The following is a 26,147-nucleotide window of genomic DNA, read 5'->3' on the forward strand; positions in this document are numbered from 1 at the left end:
CCGATGCTCCAATACTATACGATGTAGACTAGGAGACAGTCAAAGTGGGGAAATTGAAGGGGGCAAGGGCCAGTTCCTCCCCGCTAGCATGTCACAGGGACAATTTTAGTTCTGCCTCCACAAAATTAGTAGTACACATACAAACTACATTTAACAGGTGTATGGCTGGTGTGATGCAGTTTGCAAAGCATTCCTACTGAGTCCTCCCAGGTCCTGGGTACCTCGCAATGTCCGAGTTGCACGGTGGGAATATTTTGCAAACTCAATCAGAAGACTGCAGGCAATTTTTTTATCCCACATTTAAAGTAGTCTTTCAATACTACGAACCTCTTAACAATTTTACTGACCATATGTGTGCTCACAAATTCACAATTTGTCACTAAATTTCTTCAAGCTGCCCCGTACAACAATCTTAAAATCCTAAAAATTATTGACCAGTGTTAATGGCCTCTGTTCTTACCAATGCACCACTTGCCCCTAACCTACGCTGCCCGTACTTGGCAGGCACCCGGTCACAAGGATCACCTGGAATTTCTGTACAGTTTGCAATCCCATTCCTGTCATACTGGCCATGACCCTTAAGAGACACCATTTTCTCTTCAGAAATCCATTACAGTCTTACCAAGGCTAGGATACAGTCACTGGATTCTTCCTCGAGGCCCAGGAAACGAGTCAATGATTCATATTCCAAAGTTGAATACATCCTTCTAAATGTTTCAGATCACATCTTGGGCTCAAGCATTATAAAGTCATACGGATAAAGTATCTACTGCTGAACCACCACAACCAATTTACGGCAATGGCAGCATCCAAGATATAAAATGTATTGCTTTGATTATTCTCAGTAATGTTCTTCCCTAATGCTTATGACACCTGGAGAACACTTGAAGCTCCTGGAAAGAGGCGGAGGTAGATTGTCTGGTGAAGGCCCTTGAGTCATATCACTGGAGCACTAACCTATGTTGAAACATAAGAAATTGTCTGCAATGTAAAGGGATCAAGGTCAATTGGGTGATAGAAACCTTCTGTTCTATAAATGTAAGTGACTGGTAGCATCCGTCTCCGGAAAGGTACAGAGACTGACATAATGGGAGAATGCTGGGCATAAGGCCATCTGTAAACCGGTTTTGTAGTCCCTGATAGGCCTGTTTGTGCATATGTAGAACACTTCCTGACACCAGCCTGCTCCTCTCATTGGACAAAAGAAATGCTAAAGTTGACTTGTTGATGTTTAGTGGACTAGTGAAAATCAATCCAGTGCACCTAGGATTTTCACCATTCCACGTAAGAGAAATTGGAATATTTTCTCCTCATTTCTCTTACTCTGTTCATTTCCTTCTCTTCTCTTTCTATGTGTACCCTTCTCTGGCAAGACAGTGACCTCTGCTTCTGATGGGTAATGAAAACAAGAAGGGGCCACTACAGAAATGTAAAAAGAACAGTATAGTTAGTGGGAGTTGAAGTAGAGGGTGATGATAGGTAGAGATAGAGATGAGAGCTAGAGAGAAAGGCGAGGTACAGAGAGATGTAAGATAAAGAGAGAACAGTGGGGTAGCTAGAAACAAAGGTACAGAGAGGTAAAAAAGGGTAACAAGTAGGTAGAGAAAGAAAGGTCAAGAAATAGATACAGTTTTAAAATGAGGTCAAACGAGCTAGAGATAGGGGAAAGCCCATGCATAAAGAGGAAAAGTAGCGGGTGCACTAAGTGGCGAGGATTACTGATAGGTAACGTAGAAAGACAGTTGAGTTAGAAAGTGTCATTGGCAGACAGAAGTAGAGATAGACATGTAAAGTTATGAGGTAGTCAGAGAATTTTAGACAGAAGTAAGGTAGAGACACAGTGCTAAGGTAAAGGGAAAATAAGACATGAGGTGTAGAAAGACAAGTGAAGTAATGACAGTAGAGAGGCAGAGAGAAGGCGGAGAGAAAGCAGTGAAGAGTAAAAAAATAAATGAGGTGTAGAGAGAAAAGAATTGAATAGAGTACATATATGAAGTAGAAAAAGATTAGCAAAGTCAATATAGTGTTATAAAGAGAGTGAGGTAGAAAGACAGGTAGAGACAGGAAGGTGAGATAGAGCAACAGATTAAGAGAGAGATAGTTGAAGAGAGAGGTGAGATACAGATGGTGAAATGAAGAAGATGAAGAGATAGAGGCAGGGAAAGTGAGATAGCAAGAAAGGAGTAGGGTAGTTGACTGAGGTAGAGATAATGGTGTTTTGAAAGTGTGAGAGGGGTAGAGTGATGAGGTAGTGAATTAATGATGAGGTAGAGGAGGAGGGTAGGGAGTGACTGAAAGAGAGAAGTTGAATAGTAAGTGATGAGGTGGTGAGAGAGATGAAATTTAATGTCATTTTTTTCAATAAAAAATTTGGCAATTATTGTCACCAATCCCTGAAAAGTTATCAAACACATACATTTTTATCACAATTAAAAGACAAAATGCATTGGTAACCCTATTCCCATTTCTACCTTACAAAACCAACAGCATTTGCCATATATTGTCACTGGTCATTATGCATGAAGTGTCACTCTTGCAATAGAGATCAGCTGGCTACAATTGTTGTTCAGTCTCTCTGCCACATCAGAATGAAATCATAATGAGGACAAGTGTTATTAAGTCTTATGTCCACATGGAACACCTGCATAACAAGAAGGTCCATGTACAATGCACAAAATCTATTTAAATCTTCATCAAAACAAGATTACCATCCAATTGCATTCAAAAGCAAGTTTCTGAATAAAGCATTTCACTGCGCCAAGCCAAAAGAGTAGATGGAAACTAAGTGTGATTGACAATTTAACAGACCAAGGGATAGAGACCACTGGCCAGAAGCCCAAATGTGTATGTATATTATTATTCCCTTTTTAAGAAATCATTGTCTGGCAAAACAGTTACAGCTGTCTCGAAAGTTAGACCTACAAAAAGGTGAAATTAGACCCTCATTCATTGTTTCAAAGGATCCAGATACTTTTCACTACTTATGTGTGACTCCGCATGAACATCTAAAAGGGGTCCACACAGCTTCGATCAGCTTCAAGTCACAAACTAATTAACAATAAATTGCACTTATATTCCCCATATTTATTTCCAAGACCATTTCGATTTGGATGCATTCTAAGGGCCTGATTTAGAGTTTGGCAGATGGCTATCCGGTCACAAACGTGGCGTATATCCCAGCCGCCTTATTACAAGTTCATTATATCCAGGGCCACTGCAATTATGTGATTCTGCGGCTGCTGCATTTTTTTTGGATGATTATGAATTTGCTGCATTTGCCCCTTAATCCATCATTGACTGCATAATCTGCAGATTTCAACAAAACAAATTTGTTTCTAGCTCAAACAGATCAAACGTTACTAAGTATATGGCGTCACTTGTTCCTGAGCACTCAAAGGCCATTCACAAATATTCACTGCCATCTTCCTGTTGCTCACTGCTTTATTTGGGTGCTAAATTGGTGCATATAAATTGACATTTTTTTCCCAGACAGTGTTAGCATGTGTAAAAATGACAAAATACTGAAATAATGCAGCCACAAAATGTGCTGCACTACGCCGCATATTTTGCCTTAGTTTGCCGAATAATTTAGTCAACCCTGCCTTATAATTTGGTCCTCTTCTGCTGCATAATTCCAGTGGCCCTGGTTATATCCTAAAGCACTTGTAAAAAGGTGGACAGAATATCCATCAAATTAGTGACAGAGTACCCATCTGCCAAACTCTAAATCAGGCCAGCATACCCTCAAGAATCTCTCTTTCAAACTTCACGAATATGTCAGTTACACTTAGAAGCAGCTATGTCAAATCAGACATCTAGAGAAGGTGCACCATCTCCTTGTTTCCATAGATTTTACCAAGTATGGGTCTATGAGTCCTAAAGACTCAACATCACAAGAGGCTACACCAACTGCTCATTCATTCAAATGTGAAAAAAAGCTGCGGCTCAACCTGATTCAAAAACTGAAAGTGCATTTTCTTGCAAGCCAAAATAATAGTCCAATGGTCAATGGAAAAGAATGGTAATTTTCCATTGTGGGATCTTGCCTTTGTAAGTACCTTCCTTTTTTTCCAATGTTTCTTTTGTAAACAGTGTTCATGCATACTCCAGTAGTAAAGCTGCCACATGGAAAGTTCGATGTTCAGTTCACAGATGACAGCTGCCTCAAGGACTAGCACTCCAATGTATTTTTCATAGACTTATGATAAATTATATATCCTTTTACAGAGTTGTAACCACCCACCAATAGTATCAGGTTTGTTTCCTGGAAGGCCTTTATAATGCCTAATTAGAACATTGGAAAGTTGGGAGCTCCGTTGAAAACAATGGAGTACATGAGGCTTCTAATAACTGGTAGAAGCCCGGAGCATCGCCATTCCAATGTTTGTTCACAGTTATTGCTGTGAACAAAGGCCTCACGGAGTCCGAGGGGATTCCAACCACCTAGGGCTCCATGAGGCCTTTGGTTAAAAATTTGAATATTTTGCCATTTATGAGCAGACTTAGAGCCCTCCATAGCGGGCTCCACCAGCCATTAAGCCGCTCCCTTTGTAGTTACCCTCGCAGGCTGGGGCGGGCCCTTAATGGCTGGTAGAGCCCGCTACGGCGGGCTCTAAGACTATATTAGAACATTGGAATGTTGAGAGCTCCATTGAAGACAATGGAGTGGCTTTGGGCTTATAGTAGCTGGTAGCTGGTACAAGCCTTCTGCTCCAACATTCCAATGTTTGTTTTTCAGTTTCTCCCTTTTTAATTTAGACGATTCAATTCCTAGTTGGTGGAATGTTTTATTAGCCTTACAGCCCTTCTGCTTCGGCCTATACCTCTTGTTAAAGGCCCTCCCCATTGTTAGATGCCTTTGCCTGTGGCTCTCGACTATAACTCAGGTTTAAGGCCTTAAACAACCAGTATAGCCCTCTGCAGCGGGCTATAAGGCTATATTAGAACAGTGGAATGCTGGAAGCTCGGATAAAGACAATAAAGTGGCTAAGGGCCAATAAAGACTGGTATAAGCCTTCTGCTGCAACATTCTAGTGCTTGACTTTCTGTTTCTGCGTTTTTAAATTACAACATCCTACCCTCAGTGGGTGGAATGTTCTAATAGCCTTATAGCCCTTATGCCCTGGCTACATCGGTTGTTGAAGCCCCACTCCCTTGTCATAGGCTCAGGCCTATAACTTGAGCAGGGCCTTTAATAACCAGTATAGCACCCAGTAGCAGGCTATAATATGGCTACTACAAGTTGGGAGATCATTACGATCCATGTACAAATAGCATTATACTGTAATGTCCACACCCCTGCAATTTTACAAGGCAAAATATCAGGTCACAACTTTTATTGGGGGAAGATTAAACGAAAACATCTCTTTCCATATGTTTCTTCTAGCAAACTCAAAATCTAAAGAGTTTTCTAACCCCAATAAATATACCACCCCAGGATATCAGTATTTACTGAGTGTAGTAAACACCCCTTGAGTTGCTTTGGACCTAAGTGCACTCAGGTCTAAAAGTTATCACACATTAGTGTTTATTGGTGAACCAAATCTCAAATCTCGGGTATCGCAAAATCTGCAATCAATTACCCATGTATGCTCTAGCCCTTGTCTCAGTGATAAAACCCTGCATGATTGTTTTAAATCTAGTACAACATTCTAGACAAAATGAAAGAATTTTCAGGAAGTCTTATTGTTCCTATTCAGATAAAACATTAAGTCTTTTGATTACATACCAATAGCAAACAATTCGATACCAGCATCACGTAAACTTTTGGCAGAAGGGATGACGTCATCTTGGGATTTGCCATCAGTGATCAAAATGCCAATCTTTGGGATTCCAGGCCTCAGGCCTGCTTCAGGTTTGAAGCTATTTTCCAAAATATATGTCAATGCCAGACCTAGAAAGAATGACACAATGTAAGAGCAAATAGTAACTGTGTAGTTAAGATAATAGTAAAATAATATTGTCTAGTAAAAGTGTACTCATTGATAGTCTGATTTTTATATTTTGTACTTGTCTTAACACATTTATATGAATTAATAGGCCATAATACATATTTTAATGTATTATTGATAGTTATTAAGAAAAATGCCAATTGAATAGCTATTTTACACAATGTCCGACTGTCAGAATTGGGGATATTGATCTACAGTCTACAAAGTCAAAAGGAAAATGCTTTGTTTACAATAGTCCCATGGGCTTGTTAAGTGCGTTGGACTTTAGCTCTTGCCTGGCAGTAGGTTTGTTTACTGCTTAGAAGCAGTTACTATCCATTACAGAATCTCCTGAGGTCAAACCAAAATTCCTGAGAGATCTGCATTGGTACAGTCATCAGGCAAATGCATCTTCATTCCCATTGTCCATTGGGTCAGAATGTTGTGTCAGTGCAATGGGCCACAAGCCAAAACAGGGAACATGTCAAAACATCCAGAATAAGTCTGGCTGTTTTTTAGGAGGAGAATTGATGGGACTCACAACGCCTACCTAGGTGTGAATGAGGTCCATGGGATTCTATGGGCTGGGCTACAGTTTCATCTTCCCATAGGATATTCCACATGGTACCCCAACCCACCCATCGTCTAGCTGAGGGACAATTATCTAGTAGTTTGGTGCGCACAGGCAAAAGACACCTCCAACGCATCAAGACACTGTTCAGGTTTGATAAACTGCTTCACTTAGAAATGTTATTGAAGGGACTGAAAATGGACACATTTGGGTCATTACCGAATACAGTGGTGTGGCAGTGGATTTATACTGACAGAAATAGACCACACATCCCAACATTATATCACTCTTGCTCTGTTTCTCGCAGTTTTATTTCTAAAATTGTATTCTCAATGAGCTAAAGGTACTAATAACATTATCGCCCATCCACAGTAGCCATGCCAAGCATTATATCCTCTACCCCTCTCAACAGGCTTGGACTCGGGCTCAGGCATAGCAATCGAGGAGAGGGTCTATAATTATTTTTTAGGTTTAAAAATATAAAACTACCATATGAATTAAGTAGGGCATATGATCATTTCATCAGTGGATTTAGTGGAATCTCTAGCTTAATAAAGCACAGTGTAAAGAGGGAGGAGATTTCCCATCTACTTCTATCTTAAATTTCCAGCTTTTATGGAGTTCACACGCCTTTTCTTGTTTTAAGACATAGGTTCTAACAATATTGACCAGGAACAGAGCTCAGGAGCATGCCTAGAAACCAAAACGCTACACTGGGCTGATTTCTCGCCCACCATGGAAAATCCATAGGGTTAGAGTTAGAGTAAAAGGTGCGCGTTATCTTTTACTGTTTTTTTCTACACAGAGAATATTTCTTTCTCTGCTGAGAAATGTCTTCCACTACCCCTCTGTGAAAATAAGAGGAGATGAGGGTCTCCTCTAAAATATGTGTAGAGTTTCAAATGTTGTTGTTGCACGTTACCATATATTTTGTGTGAGAAAAAAACTGCCAATATTTTGTGACTACCTACAAAGTACAAATTAGTGGAAAGGGACAAAAAGATTGCTGTGAATCAGGAGCTCAGTCCTACATTTCAAGATAATATGAAAAAACGTGACGTACCTGTTAATGTGTTTCCGCCCTTGTAAGGTAAATTACGGACTGCGTCCACGACAGCTTCTTTAGTATTATATGCATTCAGGTGCCATTCTATGCGGGGGTCGCCGCTGTACTGCGCAAGACCTAGTCAAGGAAACAGTGCATGAATTTCTATATTATGGTTTTCTGTACTTATTGCTGTTGTCACTGATGCACACAAATTGAATTTACCTCTAAAATGAATAAGGTACTCACCAGTTGATCAACTGAAAAGTCTTCGAAAGCACAGCTTGTGAAGATTCCATACCCAATTTATTTGTTATGAAAAAACCTTAAACCACAAGTCCTGACAATACCTAAATGTCCAATGTTGGTGTCTTAAATAAGAGTGCAGACTTTGCTGTCGATAGGGCTCTGTCTCTTATTTATTTCTGGTGCAATTAACCTACCCGTCACCTCGGCAGGGTACTCTACTATTTAATAACATTTGCATTGCATTTCCTACAAGGCCCAGTGAGAATGGGAATACTGTTATCTTTAGCTCAACGACATTTAATTGCTTCCGACATCCCAACCCTTTGGCTCTCACAGGCAGCGGAGAAGTTGCCTTAAATGTTAAAATGTATCAAACGGAGACAATGATGGCCTTTCTGATGAGTTCGCCGTATTTTGGTACAGCAATAACAAAAGCTTGAATCCCCTATTCTAGTGGATATTTCTACACCACAATAATGGGATTACAAGGTATTTTTCCTGGAATGGGGCGAATCGCATGTCAACCCAGTAGTGCAGGGTCCAACTGCCTGTGTTTGTCCCAATTCCAGGTAGTATAAGGGGTTCAAATGTCATCCACTGGCTGTCTGCTTAGAACAGGTAGTACATGAATTCTGAGGATTTCTTTTGGTTTGTGGTGTGGTTGGTGGGGGTGGCATGGGCAAGAGGAGGGCTAGGAGTAGAGGAAAGAGCTGAAGGAGCACTTGCTAATCCCCCCAATGCTGCTAGGGTGTGGACAGTCATGGCCTGGGTAGAACAGATACCTGCAACCCCAGTGGCTTCTTTGTCAGGTCCGGTTTCTCCAGGATTGCAGGATTTAGTAAGAAGTGACTAACCAACTACAAGCCTACATCAAGCTCAACCACCTCCTAAACCAGAGTTCAGGTCTATTCAGGGGACAGAGTCTGCCCCAGTGAGCATAAGGGGAGACCAACTCACCACCCTGGACAAAGGGAAGCAAGTTTCTGAAATATCCATGGAACTCTCTGAAACCTACAATACAATGAACCACAAACCCGTACCGAGAACGCTCAACAAATGGGCAGTGTTCAGAATGCCCCTAAAATGGATCTGCTCCGGCCTTGTAATGTTCTATAAGAGTCTTCACTGTCACTCATACATGATCCCACCAGGCATAAATACTAGAAAGTCATACATTTTATTATCATATGCACGTTGATGACTCCCAACCCCAATTCAATTTGAATGGTGAATCCGAGAGGCAAAACTGTACTCTAACTCTTTTAGCTGAATAAAGTAAAAACAGAAATCAATTAATAACAAGCTGTTGTTCAAACAATCAAAAACTCTGAGGGTCCCACAACCACATCAAACAACACATCTGAGAATCATAGTTGACACAGAACTAGCATGCGATATGCAAACCAACAGCACAGTCAAAGGTGTAAACCGTTGTCTAACCATGGTTAGGAAACTTCTTCCATGATTCTAATTCTACAATCCGGTGCATTTGTGCCAGGTAATAGTAGTGGCACAGGTGGACTACTGCACATAGACTATACACTGCCCAACAAAAGGTTATAAACAGATTGCGAAAGACTACAAAATCATGAGGCAAACCACTGCTTGCATCTCCGTAAACACAACAGTACAATACCAGCCCTGGATGCTATCTAATGGCTCCCAGTAGAGCCCAGATTGCAATTCAAACCATTTTGCAAAAATACAACATCTGTTGGAACCTATGGCCAGCCTACTAACAAAATTTGGCACCGCACAACACCCATGGGAGGGTCTTCATTCAGCCAACTCCTGCCTTACCTACAAACAGATCTTCGAACAACAAACATGGAAGCACATTATGGGGTACCTGGGGCCCCACACTCTGGAATGCCTTGAATCGATGTCCGAGGGTAGAACTTACCAATCTCTGGTTCAGAAAAAAATCAGAAGATAGAACTTTTCAAGTTGTCATTCTGTCGAATATTTGATACTAAGGAAGTAGTGTAGGAGGAATGCATGATAGTGGACCACACTCTTATTTGGCAACACTCTACCTATGCTTGTACCTTTCATGCATCTTCTAGAATGGAACTTCTACTATTATTTCACAGTGATCTGACGTCGCTACAAGGCAACATGTGGCCATTTAAAGAACACTGACAAAAAAAACAAATAATAAATACGATCTGGATATTTCACACGTTTCTTCTGATTCTCTACTGTAATGCACCCCTATTCTCTGAGTTGACACTCTACATAATGCAATCTTCTATTTACAGGGTTTGTTTGCAGGGGGTCTGTGGGCACAGTGGTCAGCTGAGGAGTTCACGTTAAAAAGAGGTGTCATTTCCTGGGATGCGTTGCATTACTTCTGTAAGCTAGAAAATGGTGGAATTATTTGCAACCAATGCACAAATTACCATGAATGACTTGTCCTGGATCTCTCTGCAAAGCAACACTTTGGAGTAAACTACAGTCCCTCCGGTAGGTAATCTATCTTTTTTCAGCCGATGAGTTTACCGCATGGAGGAAATATCTTGTCTACGAAAGGATGCGAGTTGTTCACAACCAGGTTTACTTCAGACCATGTGAAATAGTAATGCCAGCTCAGTTAAAACAAGAGTTTAGGCTATGAGGCTAATGTCTGAGAAGACAGTAGGTATTTCACAAGCATACTCATCTCTAGGCTTTAGAAGTTCCAGGACTACAGCGATTTCAATACTACACTCATTCTAGGTCGCCAGTCAATTCAGGGCTGCGGCTATGCTTCGGAACCGAGGTCCTTGCTGGGTGACCATCATTTCACAGTGGCCACTATTGCATGACTCGAGTTATTTCAGGACTGGTTGGCATGAGTCGTTTCTGCCCTGCAGTACTTTCCGGCTTACAGTTATTTTAGGACAGCAATTGTTTTAGAATTGCATTCATTTCAGGATTGCATTATTTTTAGGACAGTTGCCAATTAGGGTCCGGTGTCCCTTCAAGACTATACTTTCAGGAACCTAATTATTGGAGTCAAATCAGGATTAGTGCTGATTAATGTATGCAGTAATTTCAGAATGCAGCCAGTTCGGTATGGTGGCAATTTAAGGTCTACGGTCATTTCACGACTGAAGTAAACAGAGGATAGTTGTCACTTCAGGACTGTGATCTTTGCATGCCTGGTTGGTTCGCTACGGAGAATTAAAGGTAAGTGACCTGCCAAGGGTTTGGCCACTGGACCTCTTGTATCACTCAGAATGTGACAGACTTGAAGGAATCGTCCTCTTAATTATGGTGTGCCTTTGGCTCTTTGAGACAATGGAGGAACCCATTTGTTCAAAGTTTGCGTGAAATACCATTTACGCTCTATTGTTTTATTTTATCATTTTCAACACAAAAAGACAATCCCCTGTTTTCATTTTTCACAATGTGGACAATTGGACCAGGGGCAACGAGCACATGTACAATTGGAGCAGGAGCCAATACTGCCTGCTCGCAGGCCCCGAGACTTTGAGGGCAAATAAGGGCTCAAAGTCTTGGGGCCTGAAAGCTTCGACATTTTCTGCCTAAAATGAATGCAGGGGCTAAAGCTTTATTTTGCTTGTCGCTGGTGACGAAGGCCCTGATTTAGATCTTGACAATACTTCTGTCGTCCCCCCGTGGAGGCGGTTCCAAGTACTCAGTGAAGCTGACAGTTGTCCTCTCGTCGTATTTAGAGGTTGCGGCAACAGACAGGGCTCCGGGGTGACATCGGGCTTCTCTTCTGGCAAACAGTACTTCATCACCGTCGGGCCAGCGGGCTTGCATCAAGCCGATTAAGATGTTCCCATTGTGCTGGCGGTGTCCTGGGGCGGAGTTCTAATGGAGTAAGCCCATGGTGGTGTGGAGACAAGTGAGTACCACTTATGTTATGTTAAGTAGTTTTATTAAGCGCTCAAATACCCACGGGCATCTTGGCGCTAATTGAAAGACCATATGAGAGATATCCCCGTAGAGATTAGCAGGACCTGAAGAGCCAGGTTTTTAGTGATTTCCTGAAAGCCAACAAATGTGGCATCAATTTGATGTTGAGAGGAAGTTCATTCCAGACTTTAGAAGTACCGACAAAGCCTCTGCCACCCCAGGAGGCACGCCTGTACCTGGGTATGGATACCAATTTGGCAGAAGCAGATCTTAAGGATCTAGAAGGGAATACCAGGTAAAACTGTTCTTAAAGAATTCAGGGCCTTCGGTATGCAAGGCCTTGTAGACAATGCAGAGAGCCTTAAAAAGCACTCTCTGCCTCACAGGGAGTCAGTGTAGCTTTTTTAATGGAGTCTACAACAGAGTGAGATCTTGGAATTTTCAGAAGGGTCCATGCTGCGGCATTTTGTAGTGTCTGCAATTTGTTTAGCACCTGTTGATGGGCATTTAGGTATAGGCCGTTCGCACAGTCAATTCTAGACATCACCAACGACGTGACTACTGTTTTCTGTAAATGTTTAGGTATAAACGGAAGAATCTTTTTAACAAGTTTCAAAGTATAAAAAGCAGCCTGATCTAAGAAAGAAAGAGAGTCATTTAAAATTACTTCAAAATGTTTAGCTTCCCTCACTGGCAGAGGGAGAGGGCCTAGCTCTGTTTACCACAATTCCGGACACCAGAAGGAAGGTGATGACCTGAAGATAAGCACCTCCGTTTTACCTGAATTTAACTTCAGGCAGTTCATAGCCATCCAGGAGCCAACAGCTAACATGCATTCTCTGAATCTTGTGCCGTCAGTTGCAGCTCCACTATCCAATGAGACACCTATCTGTGTGTCGTCAGCATAGGAGGTTAAAATGGAGCCACAAGATTTGATTAAATCTCCCAAGGGGGTAACGTACACATTGTAAATTGTGGGGCTAATTGCCGTGCCCTGGAAAACACCATATGGCAGTGAGAATTCCTGAGACGAAATCCTTATCTCAATACCTATACATATGTTGTGAATGTGTCATAATGTACATGTGGGCAATATGTAATGTCTATTTCTTACATATGCAAAAACAACAGTTGATGGACAGAATGCAGAACAATGTCATACATTCACCCCAGTACAGAGATCTGGGCCTAAATCCATCGTTTTTTTGCTCACCATGCCGTTCCACTTGCTCACTTTGCCACTGGATTCAAGATTGCCTGGCTGATGAGGGTTATGAACCCGAAACCGGTCCCAGGGTGCTTGTTTCCGGTCCAGGGAAGACATGGCTTGGCAGTTCGGGCTGGACTGTTCCCATGAGGCACAGGGTCAGACTTATTTGCAAATGGCCATTTCTGAACTGGGGTGGTGGACTGAGCTAAAGAATGATGATGGATCAAACCCAGATCAGTTGACTGGGGGTGACTGTTTGATTTGCTCAAACGCTCCGTCCATCATCCCCTTTGGTATCGCTTCATTACTTACATATAGCATAGCACACCAACAACATACACACACTATTGTATGTACACCCACAGTTACCACAAGCACATCACCCACACACACCTCCACAAAAAATGTGTTTCAATACAGGTGTGTACATTTTACAATAAGAGGTACGATGTACACTCATGCATGGCACATACAAAAATGTGCATGTAAGAGAAATGGTAAAATACATGAGGCAAAAGCTAATATTAACAAAAGATTCATAGTGAGACAAGTGACGCAGAAGCCTACACTTTGGATTTTGGCAACAACGGGGTGGCTGAACGTCATGGTCAAGTGGTCGCAGCACAGGAAGGACCTGGACGATGGGGTTCAAGATGGAAACAGAAGTGGAAACTCAAAAAAGGTCATTTTCACCTCCTTTTTGTTGTTTCCGCCAACCTGAGCTCGGAGGTTTTCCCGCCACAGTTGCCACGGTGGAAAGGCACATCGTAATCAGGATGGTGGGAATCCTGGTGGGACTCCCTCCAACAGCCAATTATGCCTCTGATGACATTGACACAGGGACAAAATCCTGGCAGGGGCAGTGGGAATCCAACAGTCTTCTCTCAATAGACCAGCCAACATCTAAATACAGCGGGTGGCCCACCAAGTCGGCAGGCGGGACCAGATCCGCCAACATATAAATCAGGCCCCAAGGCTGATTTTTTTTTTTAACAGAGTTTTATATTGCGCGAACTTGACCCGAATTAGGTATCAGAGCGCTTTACATAGCACCAGTTGCGTTACACGAGGACACATTCATTTTTGTTAGGCACAGGGAGATTAACTGATTTGCCCAGAATCACAGGATGTTTAGCGTCCTTGCCGAGACTTGAACCCAGTTCCCCAGATTCGAGTACGACCGCCCTAGCCATTAGGCCAACTCCTCTCCCCTAAACTTTCATTTGTTATTTCTGGGAGTGCTACTTATGTAGACATTTGTGAAGGAAATTCCTTAATTAGGATCTACACTTCTAAAATTGACTGCTCATTTTCCCTCTCCCTCCTTTGACCCAACACATAAATGAATTACCTATAGTGTTTATTCCTCATTGTAAGATGCACGTAGGTACATATACTTTTGTTATTATTTTCCACTTATAATAATGCCCCTGGATTTTACATCAGGTATTGCACTGAATGTGAAGAGAAGATCTTTTAAATATTAAGCAATGCATGGTTCTGAGTGACAGAGACCACAGGGGACTTTCAGTGCAACGCAGGTTTGAAAAAAGAGTGTGCCAATGGCACAATCTCAGTAAACGTGCCAGGAAGTTGGATTATATAGATATATAATATGTCTAGGCAGGCAGCTACCTTGCATGGCAATATAATACCCCTCTTTGCCCTGATTCCATTACGTTTATTGATCATTTCCTCTATATTTATTGACTTCCTCACAGCCAGCTAAAATGCATAAAGATAAATATTGTTGGCAATTTATACTTGAGTGTTGTTGAGTGTGGAACCAGGAGACGCTTAGGGCCGGATTACGAGCATAGGTGTTATTTAAAGCACCTGTTAGATAACGAAACCACAACTATTATGAGGGAATAACGCACCAAAATCCGCATGGTACGGTAAATATCATATGAATTTCTCATGTTACATTTCAGCAGGTTTGACCTGCCAAAAGTTAAGAACAGTTGAGGTACTTAATGCATCCTATTATTATCAGACATTTTAAATGCAGCCAAACTCGTAATTCCAACCCGTGCATAAATGGGATTACACATGGGAAGGAATTTAATGAGCAACTCGTAATCAGGGCCTTAGCCACCTATTCAAGTTCTCTGGTCTTCGGCAAAATCTTTTATTCAGCCCCCCCTTTACCAGTGCATCAGTTCCTCTCCAGCCCAATTTAAAACACCAAGAAAGCGACATATCTAGTATTGGTCACTATATTAACACTAGGCGGGCATTAGTAAGAACAATCAATAATATTATCATTACCGCACAATACCTACCAATTCTTGTTTTATCACTTCCCACATTGAACGCAGAAACCAGGCCTTCTAAGAAATTTCGGACCAGTCTAAAGTTGAATCTCCCAATGCTCCATGAGCCGTCCACCAGGATAACAATATCCGCGATAGCTGGCGTTTTGCACGTGAACTGCTGTTCTGGAAACCACAAAAGTAGAACAGAATTGTAAGCAGACCGCAAACATTGGGCTGACCTAGCCATGACCAGGTGTACACCTGAAAGGACATATCACTACTTGCAGTTCTACAATATCATACAAAGTAACACAATATGGATTATAAGCTCGAAGTTTGTGTTCTCAAGTTCATTGTGTATGCACAGTGTCAGAGACTTACAGGGTAAAACACTTTAACAACTGTCCATGTATAGTCAATTAGTAAAAGCATTTTACATTACAATTCCCATTTACATTACAAAGTAAAACTTTTCTACTGTGATCTTACTCATGCAAGAAATTTCAAGACATCAGTATGTTTGACGCAAAAAAAAAGACAATTCACTGTGCTTACTTGAAATAATACTTTATTTAACAGAGCATGATACAGGCATTTAGTTTCTCTATATAAATATATTTTTGCATTAACCAGCTCTCAATCATAAGTGAACATGTTCTAGTTTTCTATTCTAAATAAAAGAGCTCTAATTTTATTATAGAAAGAGTCTTCTCTCTGTATTAAAAGTCCAGTCAGGCCCTTTCATATAGAGGAAAGGTCATTTAGACTAGGGGCGCCTGTGCTTTAAACTGGGGCATTTGAACTTCCTTTACAAAGGACAATTGTAGATATAAAACTGACACAAATACTATTTGCGCATGTCATTTTCCTTTAAAAAATGCCTTAAATAACACCTTAATGTAAATAGGTGTGTCGGTATCAACTTAATGCAAGGTTCGCTAGGTGCAGGGGCTACTCTTTTCCAAAGTTCTTCACATTGTTTTTTTATATATTTCCAATTTTTGGGACAAGTCAAAACTTTGACACATTAATGTATTCAAGACCAGACGCGTCTCTATGAAAAAGTGATGGCATTATGGCTTCTTTAGGAAATCTAGGTCAGAAACGGAAAGCAAATAATATTAATAGTATTGGGTGGTTTAATCTTAAGATTTTTGCAAAAGGATTTTTTCTTAAAATGCACAAAAAGTACATGACCTACGCACAGATATCCATGAAAATCACACATTTTCATGCACACCCTCCACCCATCCCCAGAGGAGTTTTGCGAGGTGGAAAACCAAGTCTGCTTACAGTTATGTTTAGGATGCAAATGTACCTTATTTTTTTTCAAATATGGGAAAAAAATGTACATGCATTTGAGGCACAATGTGACCTGTAGTTGTCAGGGTTTTGCTTCAAAGCCTGTTCCTGATTCTGTCTCTGTGTGCGATATTGTACCACTTTCTGCCTCAGAACTGAGTTTCGGCAATTGAGAGCATCCATTCTCAATAGGTTTTATCACCATGGCAATTACCAACTTTGCAACTTTCCAAGAGTCCCTTTCTAGATTGGTGCTCTTAAGGGAATATTCTTAAGTATCATGGGTTTGATTCCTAAGACATTTAGGCCCAGATTTACTATGATTTTGCATTGGTTTTGAGTTACTTTTGTGGCACAGCCTCAATGCAAAATAATTTCTGGCATTTACTAAGTCAGGCAAAGACACTTTGTGTGGCTTTGCATGGTTTAGTTATTCAAGGTAGCGCTATGAGACATAACGAGGAGAAATGTCTTTATTTCTCCTTGTTACTTCCTCTTTTTAGGTGTGCTGCATTCCACAGCATGCATTGAAAGAGGAATATGCCTCTAAAGGGTGCCTTCCTGCACAAAAACAATCCTGTCTGTAACGCAGGCACCCTTGCACATACTTGAATTGGTGCTAGGCAGCACACAGCGCACCAGTGCAAGGAGAGAGCAGAAATGCTCCATTCCTTTTTTTAGAGTTTTATATAGCGCGAACTGGAGACGAGAAATCGGGTATCAGAGCACTTTACATTAGCACCAGTTTCGTTTCAGATAGATACATTCATTTTTCTTAGGCACGGGGAGATTAAGTGATTTGCCCAGAATCACCGGATGTTGAGCGTTGTTGCATATTTGTAAATGTTAAGCATGTCTGCGTTCTCCCTTTCACGCAACAGAATGCAGCAACTTCCCTTGCTGCACAGCGTTGTGTAAAATAATAGTAAATGTGCACCTCAATTTCTGCATCTGGCTGGGTGAGCTCTAAACATCCATTATTGTATCAGAAGGCTTTGTTTGTTCTTTTTGTATAAGCCAATGTTTTGCAGGGATCTCTCAGAGAGCTCAAAGTAATGGTAACTTGTTTGTGTTAACACTATTGTTTTTTGTTATTGTGGGAGTTGCAGACTAAGGACAGCTGCAAGGAGGACCACCAAGATTTAGGCTTGTTCTATATGATCTATCGAAAGATAAAAATAAGGAAAGATTCTGAACAAAATATGTAAGAAACAACGGCAATGAGAACAAATAAAGTCCTTATGGAAATAGGGAAATCCAATTGAATTCCCACCAATTGAATATGGACATCAAGCAGCTTCCAATAAGGAATGCCATCAGCATCAGCTTGCAAAAGCTCAGTAATATTGCTGTCTGCAATCCCTATTGGTGATATCCGTACATAGGGAGGAACCACAGCTTTGGTACAATACCCTAGAGACATGAAGGACCATCTAAACCCATCTGCCTCTTGCACTGGTCAGTGTTGCAGTCTGCATATATAGCACCGACATTTCTTTCCATTATCAGTGGCTCATCAAATGATGAGGTTATTCCTAGAGAAGAAGTTGTGATACTAGTCTTTTGGATATAGGTACAAGAAAAAAGAGCAATGCACATTGATGCAAAACTTCATATAGGCCACAGGATGGTTAGGTTTTTATTATGATGTCTCAATTTCAATAAAATACAAAAAAAAGAGCCACAGGGCTTTTACAGTCCTACTCTACAAAGAATAATACAACCGGCATGCAAAAAAATACTGCCTTCAGACATGTGGGCGCATAAGTCATCGACAGAAGAAATAGTGCTGGCTTGTACAGAATATCTTCTTTTTGCTTAATCGCATACTTTCATTTGTTGTGACCAATGGGAGTCATGTTTTACGGAATTCCCCGGGGAGTTTCATGATTGTGACTTGAGCCGGCTCTTCATTTCAGTGCTGAAAATGTTAAGACATGTTAACTCCTCAAGGCTGCAAGGCATAGGTGGAATACTTTTTTACATTACAAAGTTTGGTTCTTGCTATTTCAATCGCTCTCACTTGTGTTTGTCTCACTTGGATATTACGTACATTTGCTGGAGTTTACCTAAAATGAAATAGACAACAGTGAGCGATAGGTTTCAACTATGAAAATAAAGAATACAACAGTGTTACAACATTTAACTATGTGAGTAAACCACTTATAATATTGAAGAATTTGTTACGAATAAACATAGCTTTTATGAAAGCTGATAAAAGAATGACACGACTTCGACATATACTCAGGTTAATTCAAGCATTCCTTCTATCACTTTGTTGTTTATTTCTTTCCTTTACATAAAGTTTCTTTTTCCAGACTTGAATTGGTACAAAAGCCTCAGTTTCTTTTAATCAATACTCTACATTACTATAGGCTCTCACCTATTCCCAGATCATCTGTATAATCCACCATTCCAATTTTCCAAGATTGAGATCAATCATACTGAAAGGCATTTTATCCAACCCTCCTCCTGCACCCGTCCAAGAGCCTGGTCCATCTTAGCCTTGTGTTATTTTAGGTTTGCTACCTCTACTATGCTCTTGGCAGACTAGGGGGCAATTATGAGGAGGGCAAAACTTTGTTAGCCCTTTATATTCCAACACATGAACCAACCGCGGTAGCCTCCAGCGTTGTCACCTCTCTACTCTATCAATAATAATTCAAACTTTAGAATCTAGTCCTCTTTCCCGATCATAAAAGTTGCAACTTTTCTCCATAAACCAAAGCATTCATGCACTAAGTAAGTCTTGATTTCATCATCTGTAGCCCCCCTTCTCTAGCCTCGACCATCAACCCCACAGTCAACAAGGTACTTAACCTATCCCTCTCAACCGGTAAAATGCTGCATATCCGAAAACTGGCTAAAATTCTACCACTTCTTAAAAAGACAACCGCCAACCACATAGATCCGGCCAACTACAGGCCTATCTCCCTCCTTCCTGCATTATCTAAGGTCCTAGAGAAACATGGTAAACAGACTACTCTTAGAGTACATTGGAGACCGAAATCAATTGCAGGTCTCCCAATCCGGCTTTAGGACAAAATATAGCACAGAATGTGCTCTGTTAGAAGTGAGAGAGCACATTAAAGAAAACCTAGATCAGGAAGGTAGGGCAGTTTTAATTTTACTTGACCTGTCGGCGGCCTTCAACGCGGTCCCACATGAGAGACTGCTTGACAGACTACGGAATGTGGGCATGGGTGGGACCGCACTGGCCTGAATGACCTCTTTCCTGGAAAACAGATCGCAGGATATTTGGATGCCACCTTTTTCATCTTCCATGCCTCACATGAGCCTAGAAGTACCCCAGGGATCTATTCTTAGCCCCACCCTCTTTAATATCTATCTGTCACCTTTTGCTCCTTTTGAGGGTGCTAAGATAATCTCTTAAGCTGATGACACACAACTGATTTTTACATGGGACAAAGGAGCCGACTTTGATGGAGACAATATTAGATCTTGTCTCACAAAGGTATTTAATTGGCTCAAAATAAATCAGCTGAAGTGTAACACGGATAAAACAGAGACTGTGTTTTTTGGCCAACCTGCTGTGTGTAATTGGAGTACATGGTGGCCAGATGAATTGTCCCCTCCACTTTTAGCCCAGGAGAAGGTAAAAAACCTGGCCATTTTCATTGACAACGCTCTCTGTATGGGTCCACAGGTTCAAGCTCTGATCGGCTCCTGCTTCAGTGCTCTCCGCATGCTAAAATAATTCCTACCATTACTGTCAACGGACAGTTGGAAAATTGTGGTTCAAGCCTTGGTGACATCAAGATTGGATTACGCCAATAGCTTATAGTTAGGCCTTATTCAGCGCCCGCAAGTGGTGCAAAGTGCTAGGGCATCATGAGACCAAAACCTAGATTCCATAGGACTCCCATCCTGAAGTCCCTGCATTGGTTGCATATGAAGGAAAGGATTACATTTAAAGTCATGGTGATCCTTTTCAAACACTCCAAAGCATAGGCGCTAACTACCTTAATAAGCATATCAATCGTGATAAGCCTTAAGATCTTCCAGTGCTGATCTCGTCCGCACCCCCAAAATTCATCTGGCCCGTATGGGGGGGCAGATCTTTTAGGTTCTTTAGAGCAAAAGCATGGAATAGTCTACCAACTATGCTGAGAGCCACAACCTTCAGGAAACTCCTCAAAACCTGGCTTTTTAAGAACTAACTCATGCTTCAGTAACCTGCCAACTGTACGCTTTCAACGCCGGGACACTTTAGTTTGAGTAGCTGTGCGCTATACCAAATCCATCCATTCATTCATTCAAGGCTGAGGCACCACCTTTTGTTGGTCTTTCCACTGTAGCTGAATGTGCGAACTACTTGCATTTGATTACCGTGAAAGGTAAGTAGTCTGCTGCACCTAGTGACCCTCTTCTGCTCCCTCTCCATCACTTCCTTCTCCTTAATGGTTATTTACACCTTGGAGTTTTTTTTAAGGACTGATTTCTATTCACCACTTTTAAAAGCAACTCTCCTATTTTTCAACCTTCGGTCTTTCCTTCCTTTTCTTTTCCATTCAACCATTTAGAAAGTGCGATTCATTCGTGGCTTTCCTTCTACTTGAACACAATTTCTATTCTGTTCAAGCAGGTACAGGTTGATTGAACTTTAAGAAGCTGAGTCAAAGGTATTATGTAAAACAGTGTCACTGGATCTGATTGATTGGGTAGAGGATGAAAAATCCTGTATCTTTCTGAGTGATCATAATTGCTTGTGTTAACTGTCCTGGGTAAGAAACCAATACAAAAAGCATTGGCAAAGCCATTAGGTTTAGCCTTAGAAAGGAGTTAGCCAACAAGCTCAAGAGACAATGGAATCAACTTCAGTAACCCATGCTAGTACTCAAGTCGATAAAGAGATGCTTCAATATGGACCTGGAGAACATGCAAAGGATAGCAAAATAAATACAGCAAACAGCCATACGAATAGGCTGTAGCAGAATATGAAATAAAAAAAAATGATGGGTGCGGGACACAAAGCAATATGGGATGTCCAAAATGTCTACTTTGACACATGCATCAAAATATCACTGAACCAGGAATCCTTTGCTCCCCAACTTGTAAAGATAGCCTCTGCTTCTTCCATTATCAAAGTCAACATCAACAAATCTGGGATTCACATCAGACAAAACCAAGAGGCCATCCAACCCACTCATCAGCCCATACCCCAGCCATGCATCATGAGGCTTTTAACCCTCTAGCTCTTTATAGTTTAAAGGTGATAATCATCTTCCTCTAATATCACTCCATTCCATGCTCACTCAAGCATGCAAGAATCATCTTGCTTCTTACTGAAGCTTGCAGTGACTCCAATGAGTATCATTCAATTTACAACCTATTAAGTAAAGCATCTTGGCCGATATTAGAAATTTGCTCCTCACTGAATTAAAAAAGATTGTTTTTCATGATTCCACTCAACCTACCAGTTACCACAAAATATTCATTGATGCCCAGAAAAATTACAGCATTTATTTGATGCTCTCAACCGCGTCCCACACGCATGACACAGCATCGAGCAGCAGCACTTGCCCACAACCACCATTTATGGGTCAGAAAGTGGGTTGGCTACAGTTCCACACAAGCCCAGGATCCTATAGATGTCAAAGGCATGTCACATCGCGGCATACATGCAATCGTAAGAAACTGCAGGACTGGGACCATTGAAAGATAGAGCAGATTGAAAAATGGAATCACAGTGCTCATCTGCTGAAACAACATATTTAAATTATACATTCACCATTGTGCCTCTATTACAAAATGGATAGGAGTGTTCTGACCTGCAAGGGTCTGCCGGCATTAAACGGGTTACGTAGGAGCCTGCAGCTGTTGGAGGTGCTGGTAGATGGTTGTCTCACCAAACACACACAGAACTCTTAGGATACCTGCAAAGGTGCACCTAGCACTTAAAAAAGCACTTTGGACCAATGACCTATTTCTTTAGTTTGCTGCACAATGATAATGGAAGTGCTTTTGTGTACTTCTCAAGAAAGTAAGCTTGAGTTTGCAGAGGACTGTTAGTATTCAAATATCATGCACCCACCATAAGACAGCTTAAGAATGCACAGAGGAGAAGTCCTGGCTGAGCCGGGATTCTAGGAATAGCCCTGACAATGCTAACACTTTGTGCACTCGCAGATACCTGACCCCTCTCACCTTCTCTCAGAGACAGCCCAAGCCTCTCACGCGATCCTCGCCTTCAGGCACCCACTCCACTAATCCACACACTTCCATCATTCACTGCTTAATCAGCTCACCGTCACAAGCACTGACAGGCACCTTTCCCAGATTCACATTCTCCCTCACTCTAACCTTACTCACAAATACCCTCCTGCTCCTTCTGTCCCTCTCATACTATACTGGCTCCTGCTCCCTCACAATCAGCCAGACACAGCTGGCCCCAGCACATTCTCACATTATCCTCAAAGAGGGCAATGCCAAAACTACCTTAAGACTGTCCTCACTCACAGCAATGTAACCAGCCGTCTCTGTGTACCCTGTTAACACTCACAAGTTGCTTGTCCCTATCAACCTGACACTATCAACACTCATGAGCAGCTTCTCCCTCCACATGCAACTATCCACTCATAGGTTGCTCATCCATCTTACCCTCACACTAACCTCACTCATAGGTAGCTCACCCACTAACTCACTCTCTTCTTGAATCAGCCAAGTCTTTACATCCAATACCCCCATTAATTAACCATGCACTCAGTCACTGGCATGTCCATCCATGCAGCGACTCATCCATCTAGCCGTTGACTCCTTCTCACATTCACCCCCTTCATTCACCCACAAAACTCACCAATCAATGAAGAGGCCATTCCACTTATAAAATAGCAAGACAAGTAGGTCGGCAAAGTGCCCGAAGTGTAGGGTCTTGCCCGAGGGTGGTGGGTTAGTTGGTTGAGGTTACCGACATGCTGAAGGAGGGTACTGGAATACAGTTGGCTTTCTTGCCTCAGCATTGTCTAATTGGTATTATAGCTAGGCCACAGAGGAAATAAATGAAATATACGCTTTTGCAGTTGGCCCCATTGCTGGCAAATAGCAATCGGATGGATGAGTGCGAAAGGTTCTAACATAGAGTTGAGAATCAGGGATGTGATGGAGTGCGCCCTGACGGAAAGGAACATCTCAGACGCAGAAGGAGGGATGAGAAGCTGTGAGAGGACCTAGAAGTGTGGGCCGAAGTGTCACACTTCTTTAATTTCAGGTTCCATGGTTCAGGCTGAAAGTCCTAGTACTTAAAGCTGTATTCCTGAGGTTTATGTTCCGATTAAGAAATTTAGCAAGTGTCCTCTACAGGGACTAGTGCTGGTCACACAGCTAAAGAGATACCGTTTACCAGATAAAATATCACGGGGGGGAATTGGTGGGCAATTGTAACGTGTTAAACAGGACATGGAGAACAAGAAAGTGCAATGTTCATCTGGTTTGTGTTATGGTTGTAATTAAAAAACTGAAATTAAAGATTTAAAAAAATATATAGCAATACCGATTGTATTTGCCAATGCTTTTTTAACATTTAAACACGTCCTGTAACTAGTGATAAGAACTACCGATCAAAGCAGATGACACTCAGATCCATTTCTGCTGAGAAATCATACTGAGCACCAGAGTAAAATCACTGCATGCATGTAGTATATTTACCTGAAGGAACAGGAAGAGCACTGGTATCAAGAATCAAATTACAATTCCTTTGTTACACCTTCAAAGCCTGCAGAGGCCAGGAGCCCAAATATTTGCTGGCCCTTCTTTACATCCTTGTATGTGACCTCCATAGTGTTTCCTCTGGCACGCTTTGGGCCCTGGCCTCAAGGCACTGTGCAGCCTTTACATATTCTAGATGGCCATTACAAGTGCCTTATTTCTGGTGGCCACTGATTACCAAGTAGAAATTACAAGAAGACCTCAAGTTCATAGGGTCTGAGATACTCGTACCTTTTTGTGAGGCAGCAGGCGCTCCTTACCAACATCTCCTGAGACTAGTTTAAATTCATCCAGCAGAGATAGTGGACATTATCAGCACAGGCTGTAAAGCAATATGCCTACCCTTTAATGTAAGAAATAAATAAAGGTGTGTCTGGTCGGGAAACAGCCTTTACCGCATGGCTCAAACCACGCTGTGCCTTTACAACGCTGTCCGAACCACGAGTGTGTCTTTACAACGCATTCCTTTACCACGCAAGTCGCTACAATGATTTGTCTTTGGGAAAGCATGTTGGACTGATGCTAGACTTTAGGTCCAACACTTTCTTTACTGTTGAGTAGACTGGACTTGGAATAGAAAATGACATCACCTTCAGGTGCTATAAATCATGGCAGAAGATTTGGTTACATGCATGAACCCCTGGTAGTTTACTGCCACTGATCTGAGAGCTTAACACTGGTGCACTGCTCACAAACTGACACATCTTTCCTGGTTGCAAGGTACACCTAAATGAGTAGTGTGTGCTTGTAAGATGGCTCTCTCCTTGGTCAATCACTCACTCGCCTTGAGAAAGGGCATGTACACAGAAGCTCAGAAGATACAGGCAGTCAACCACTCAGGCATATAGAGCAAGACCGCGGAAGTCTAGGCTTCCATGCATACTCTTAGGCATGGATGCAAATTTTAATATCTTATGCAGCTTCGTAATGGTTGTCTATGCAAGAATCGTCAATCACCCTGCGATGAAAGGCTTCTGGCAGAGACATGACTGTTAATTTAAGCTCTGTCCATAATGCAAGCTAAACACATTGGACATTCTCTCGATCAACCCAAAATGCCACTCAAAAGCTTTAAAAAGACTAGTCAGTGAAATAGAGCAGAGTGGATTTAGCTAGCACATCATTTTAAAATTCATGTATAGAGCATATTTCAATAGCACGAGGTGCCATAAAATGAAGTGTCAAAACATTGTGCAAGATTTACCACAAAGCAGATGCAGAGAGAGCAGGTGGGAGCAAACAAATCCAACCACAGATCACTTGATGGCTCAGTCTGGAGAGATATGTTATGTAGGCAGAAAAGTCCGACACCACACCCAAAGCCCAAGAGAGTAAGATAGCTAAGGGCCAGATGTACGACCTGACAAATAGCGCCTCGCAAACTGTGTGGCATTTGCAAGGCGCTATTTGCCATGTACAACAGTGTGTTTTAACACTGTTTGTGATTCCCAATGGGGTTGTAAATTGCGAGGCTCATGAATATTATTGAGCCTGTCGCATAATGTGACCCCATTGGGAATGGCTGGCCCTCCCAGGGATGGTGGCCTGCTTGGCTCAGCAGACCTCCATGTCTGGGATTGCCTTTGAATAAAGAATTTTTTTTTTCTAAATAGCCGCCCGTTTTCCTTACACGAAAACGGGATGCATTCAAAAAATAAAAATGAAACTTTTTCGTTTCATTTTTTAAGGGCAGATAGTGGTCCCTGGGACCACTACCTGTCCTTAAAAGATATTTTAAGAGACAGTCACAAGGGGGAAGGTGTCCCTGTTTCTTGTGGGAGCAATCCAGGCCGAACTACCAGTTGGCAGGGTATGCCAAGACATGGGTCCCTTGCTCACTTTGCCACTGGATTCAAGTTAGCCTGGCTGAAGAGGGCTGCTACCCTGAAACCGGTCCCAGGATGCTTGTTTCCAGTCCAAGGAAGACCTGGCTTGGCAGTTCGGGCTGGACTGTTCCCATGAGGAACAGGGTCAAGACTGATTTGTATAT

General features: G+C 41.8%; 1 protein-coding gene across 3 annotated transcripts in view; it reads right to left on the minus strand.

The window, feature by feature from the left end:
- Window positions 1-26,147, minus strand: part of COL14A1 (collagen type XIV alpha 1 chain) — a 513,241-nt gene that overhangs the window by 319,571 nt on the left and 167,523 nt on the right. For all 3 annotated transcript variants that reach the window (XM_085605041.1, XM_085605042.1, XM_085605043.1), the window contains 3 exons: window positions 15,158-15,313; window positions 7,565-7,684; window positions 5,729-5,893 (listed from right to left, as the gene is read on the minus strand). In XM_085605041.1, the coding sequence (XP_085461167.1) occupies window positions 5,729-5,893; window positions 7,565-7,684; window positions 15,158-15,313 (441 nt within the window). The remainder of the gene's footprint in view (window positions 1-5,728; window positions 5,894-7,564; window positions 7,685-15,157; window positions 15,314-26,147) is intronic.

The sequence above is a fragment of the Triturus cristatus genome, chromosome 5_1 (genome assembly GCF_964204655.1).
Source record: "Triturus cristatus chromosome 5_1, aTriCri1.1, whole genome shotgun sequence".
Lineage (NCBI taxonomy): Eukaryota > Metazoa > Chordata > Amphibia > Caudata > Salamandridae > Triturus > Triturus cristatus.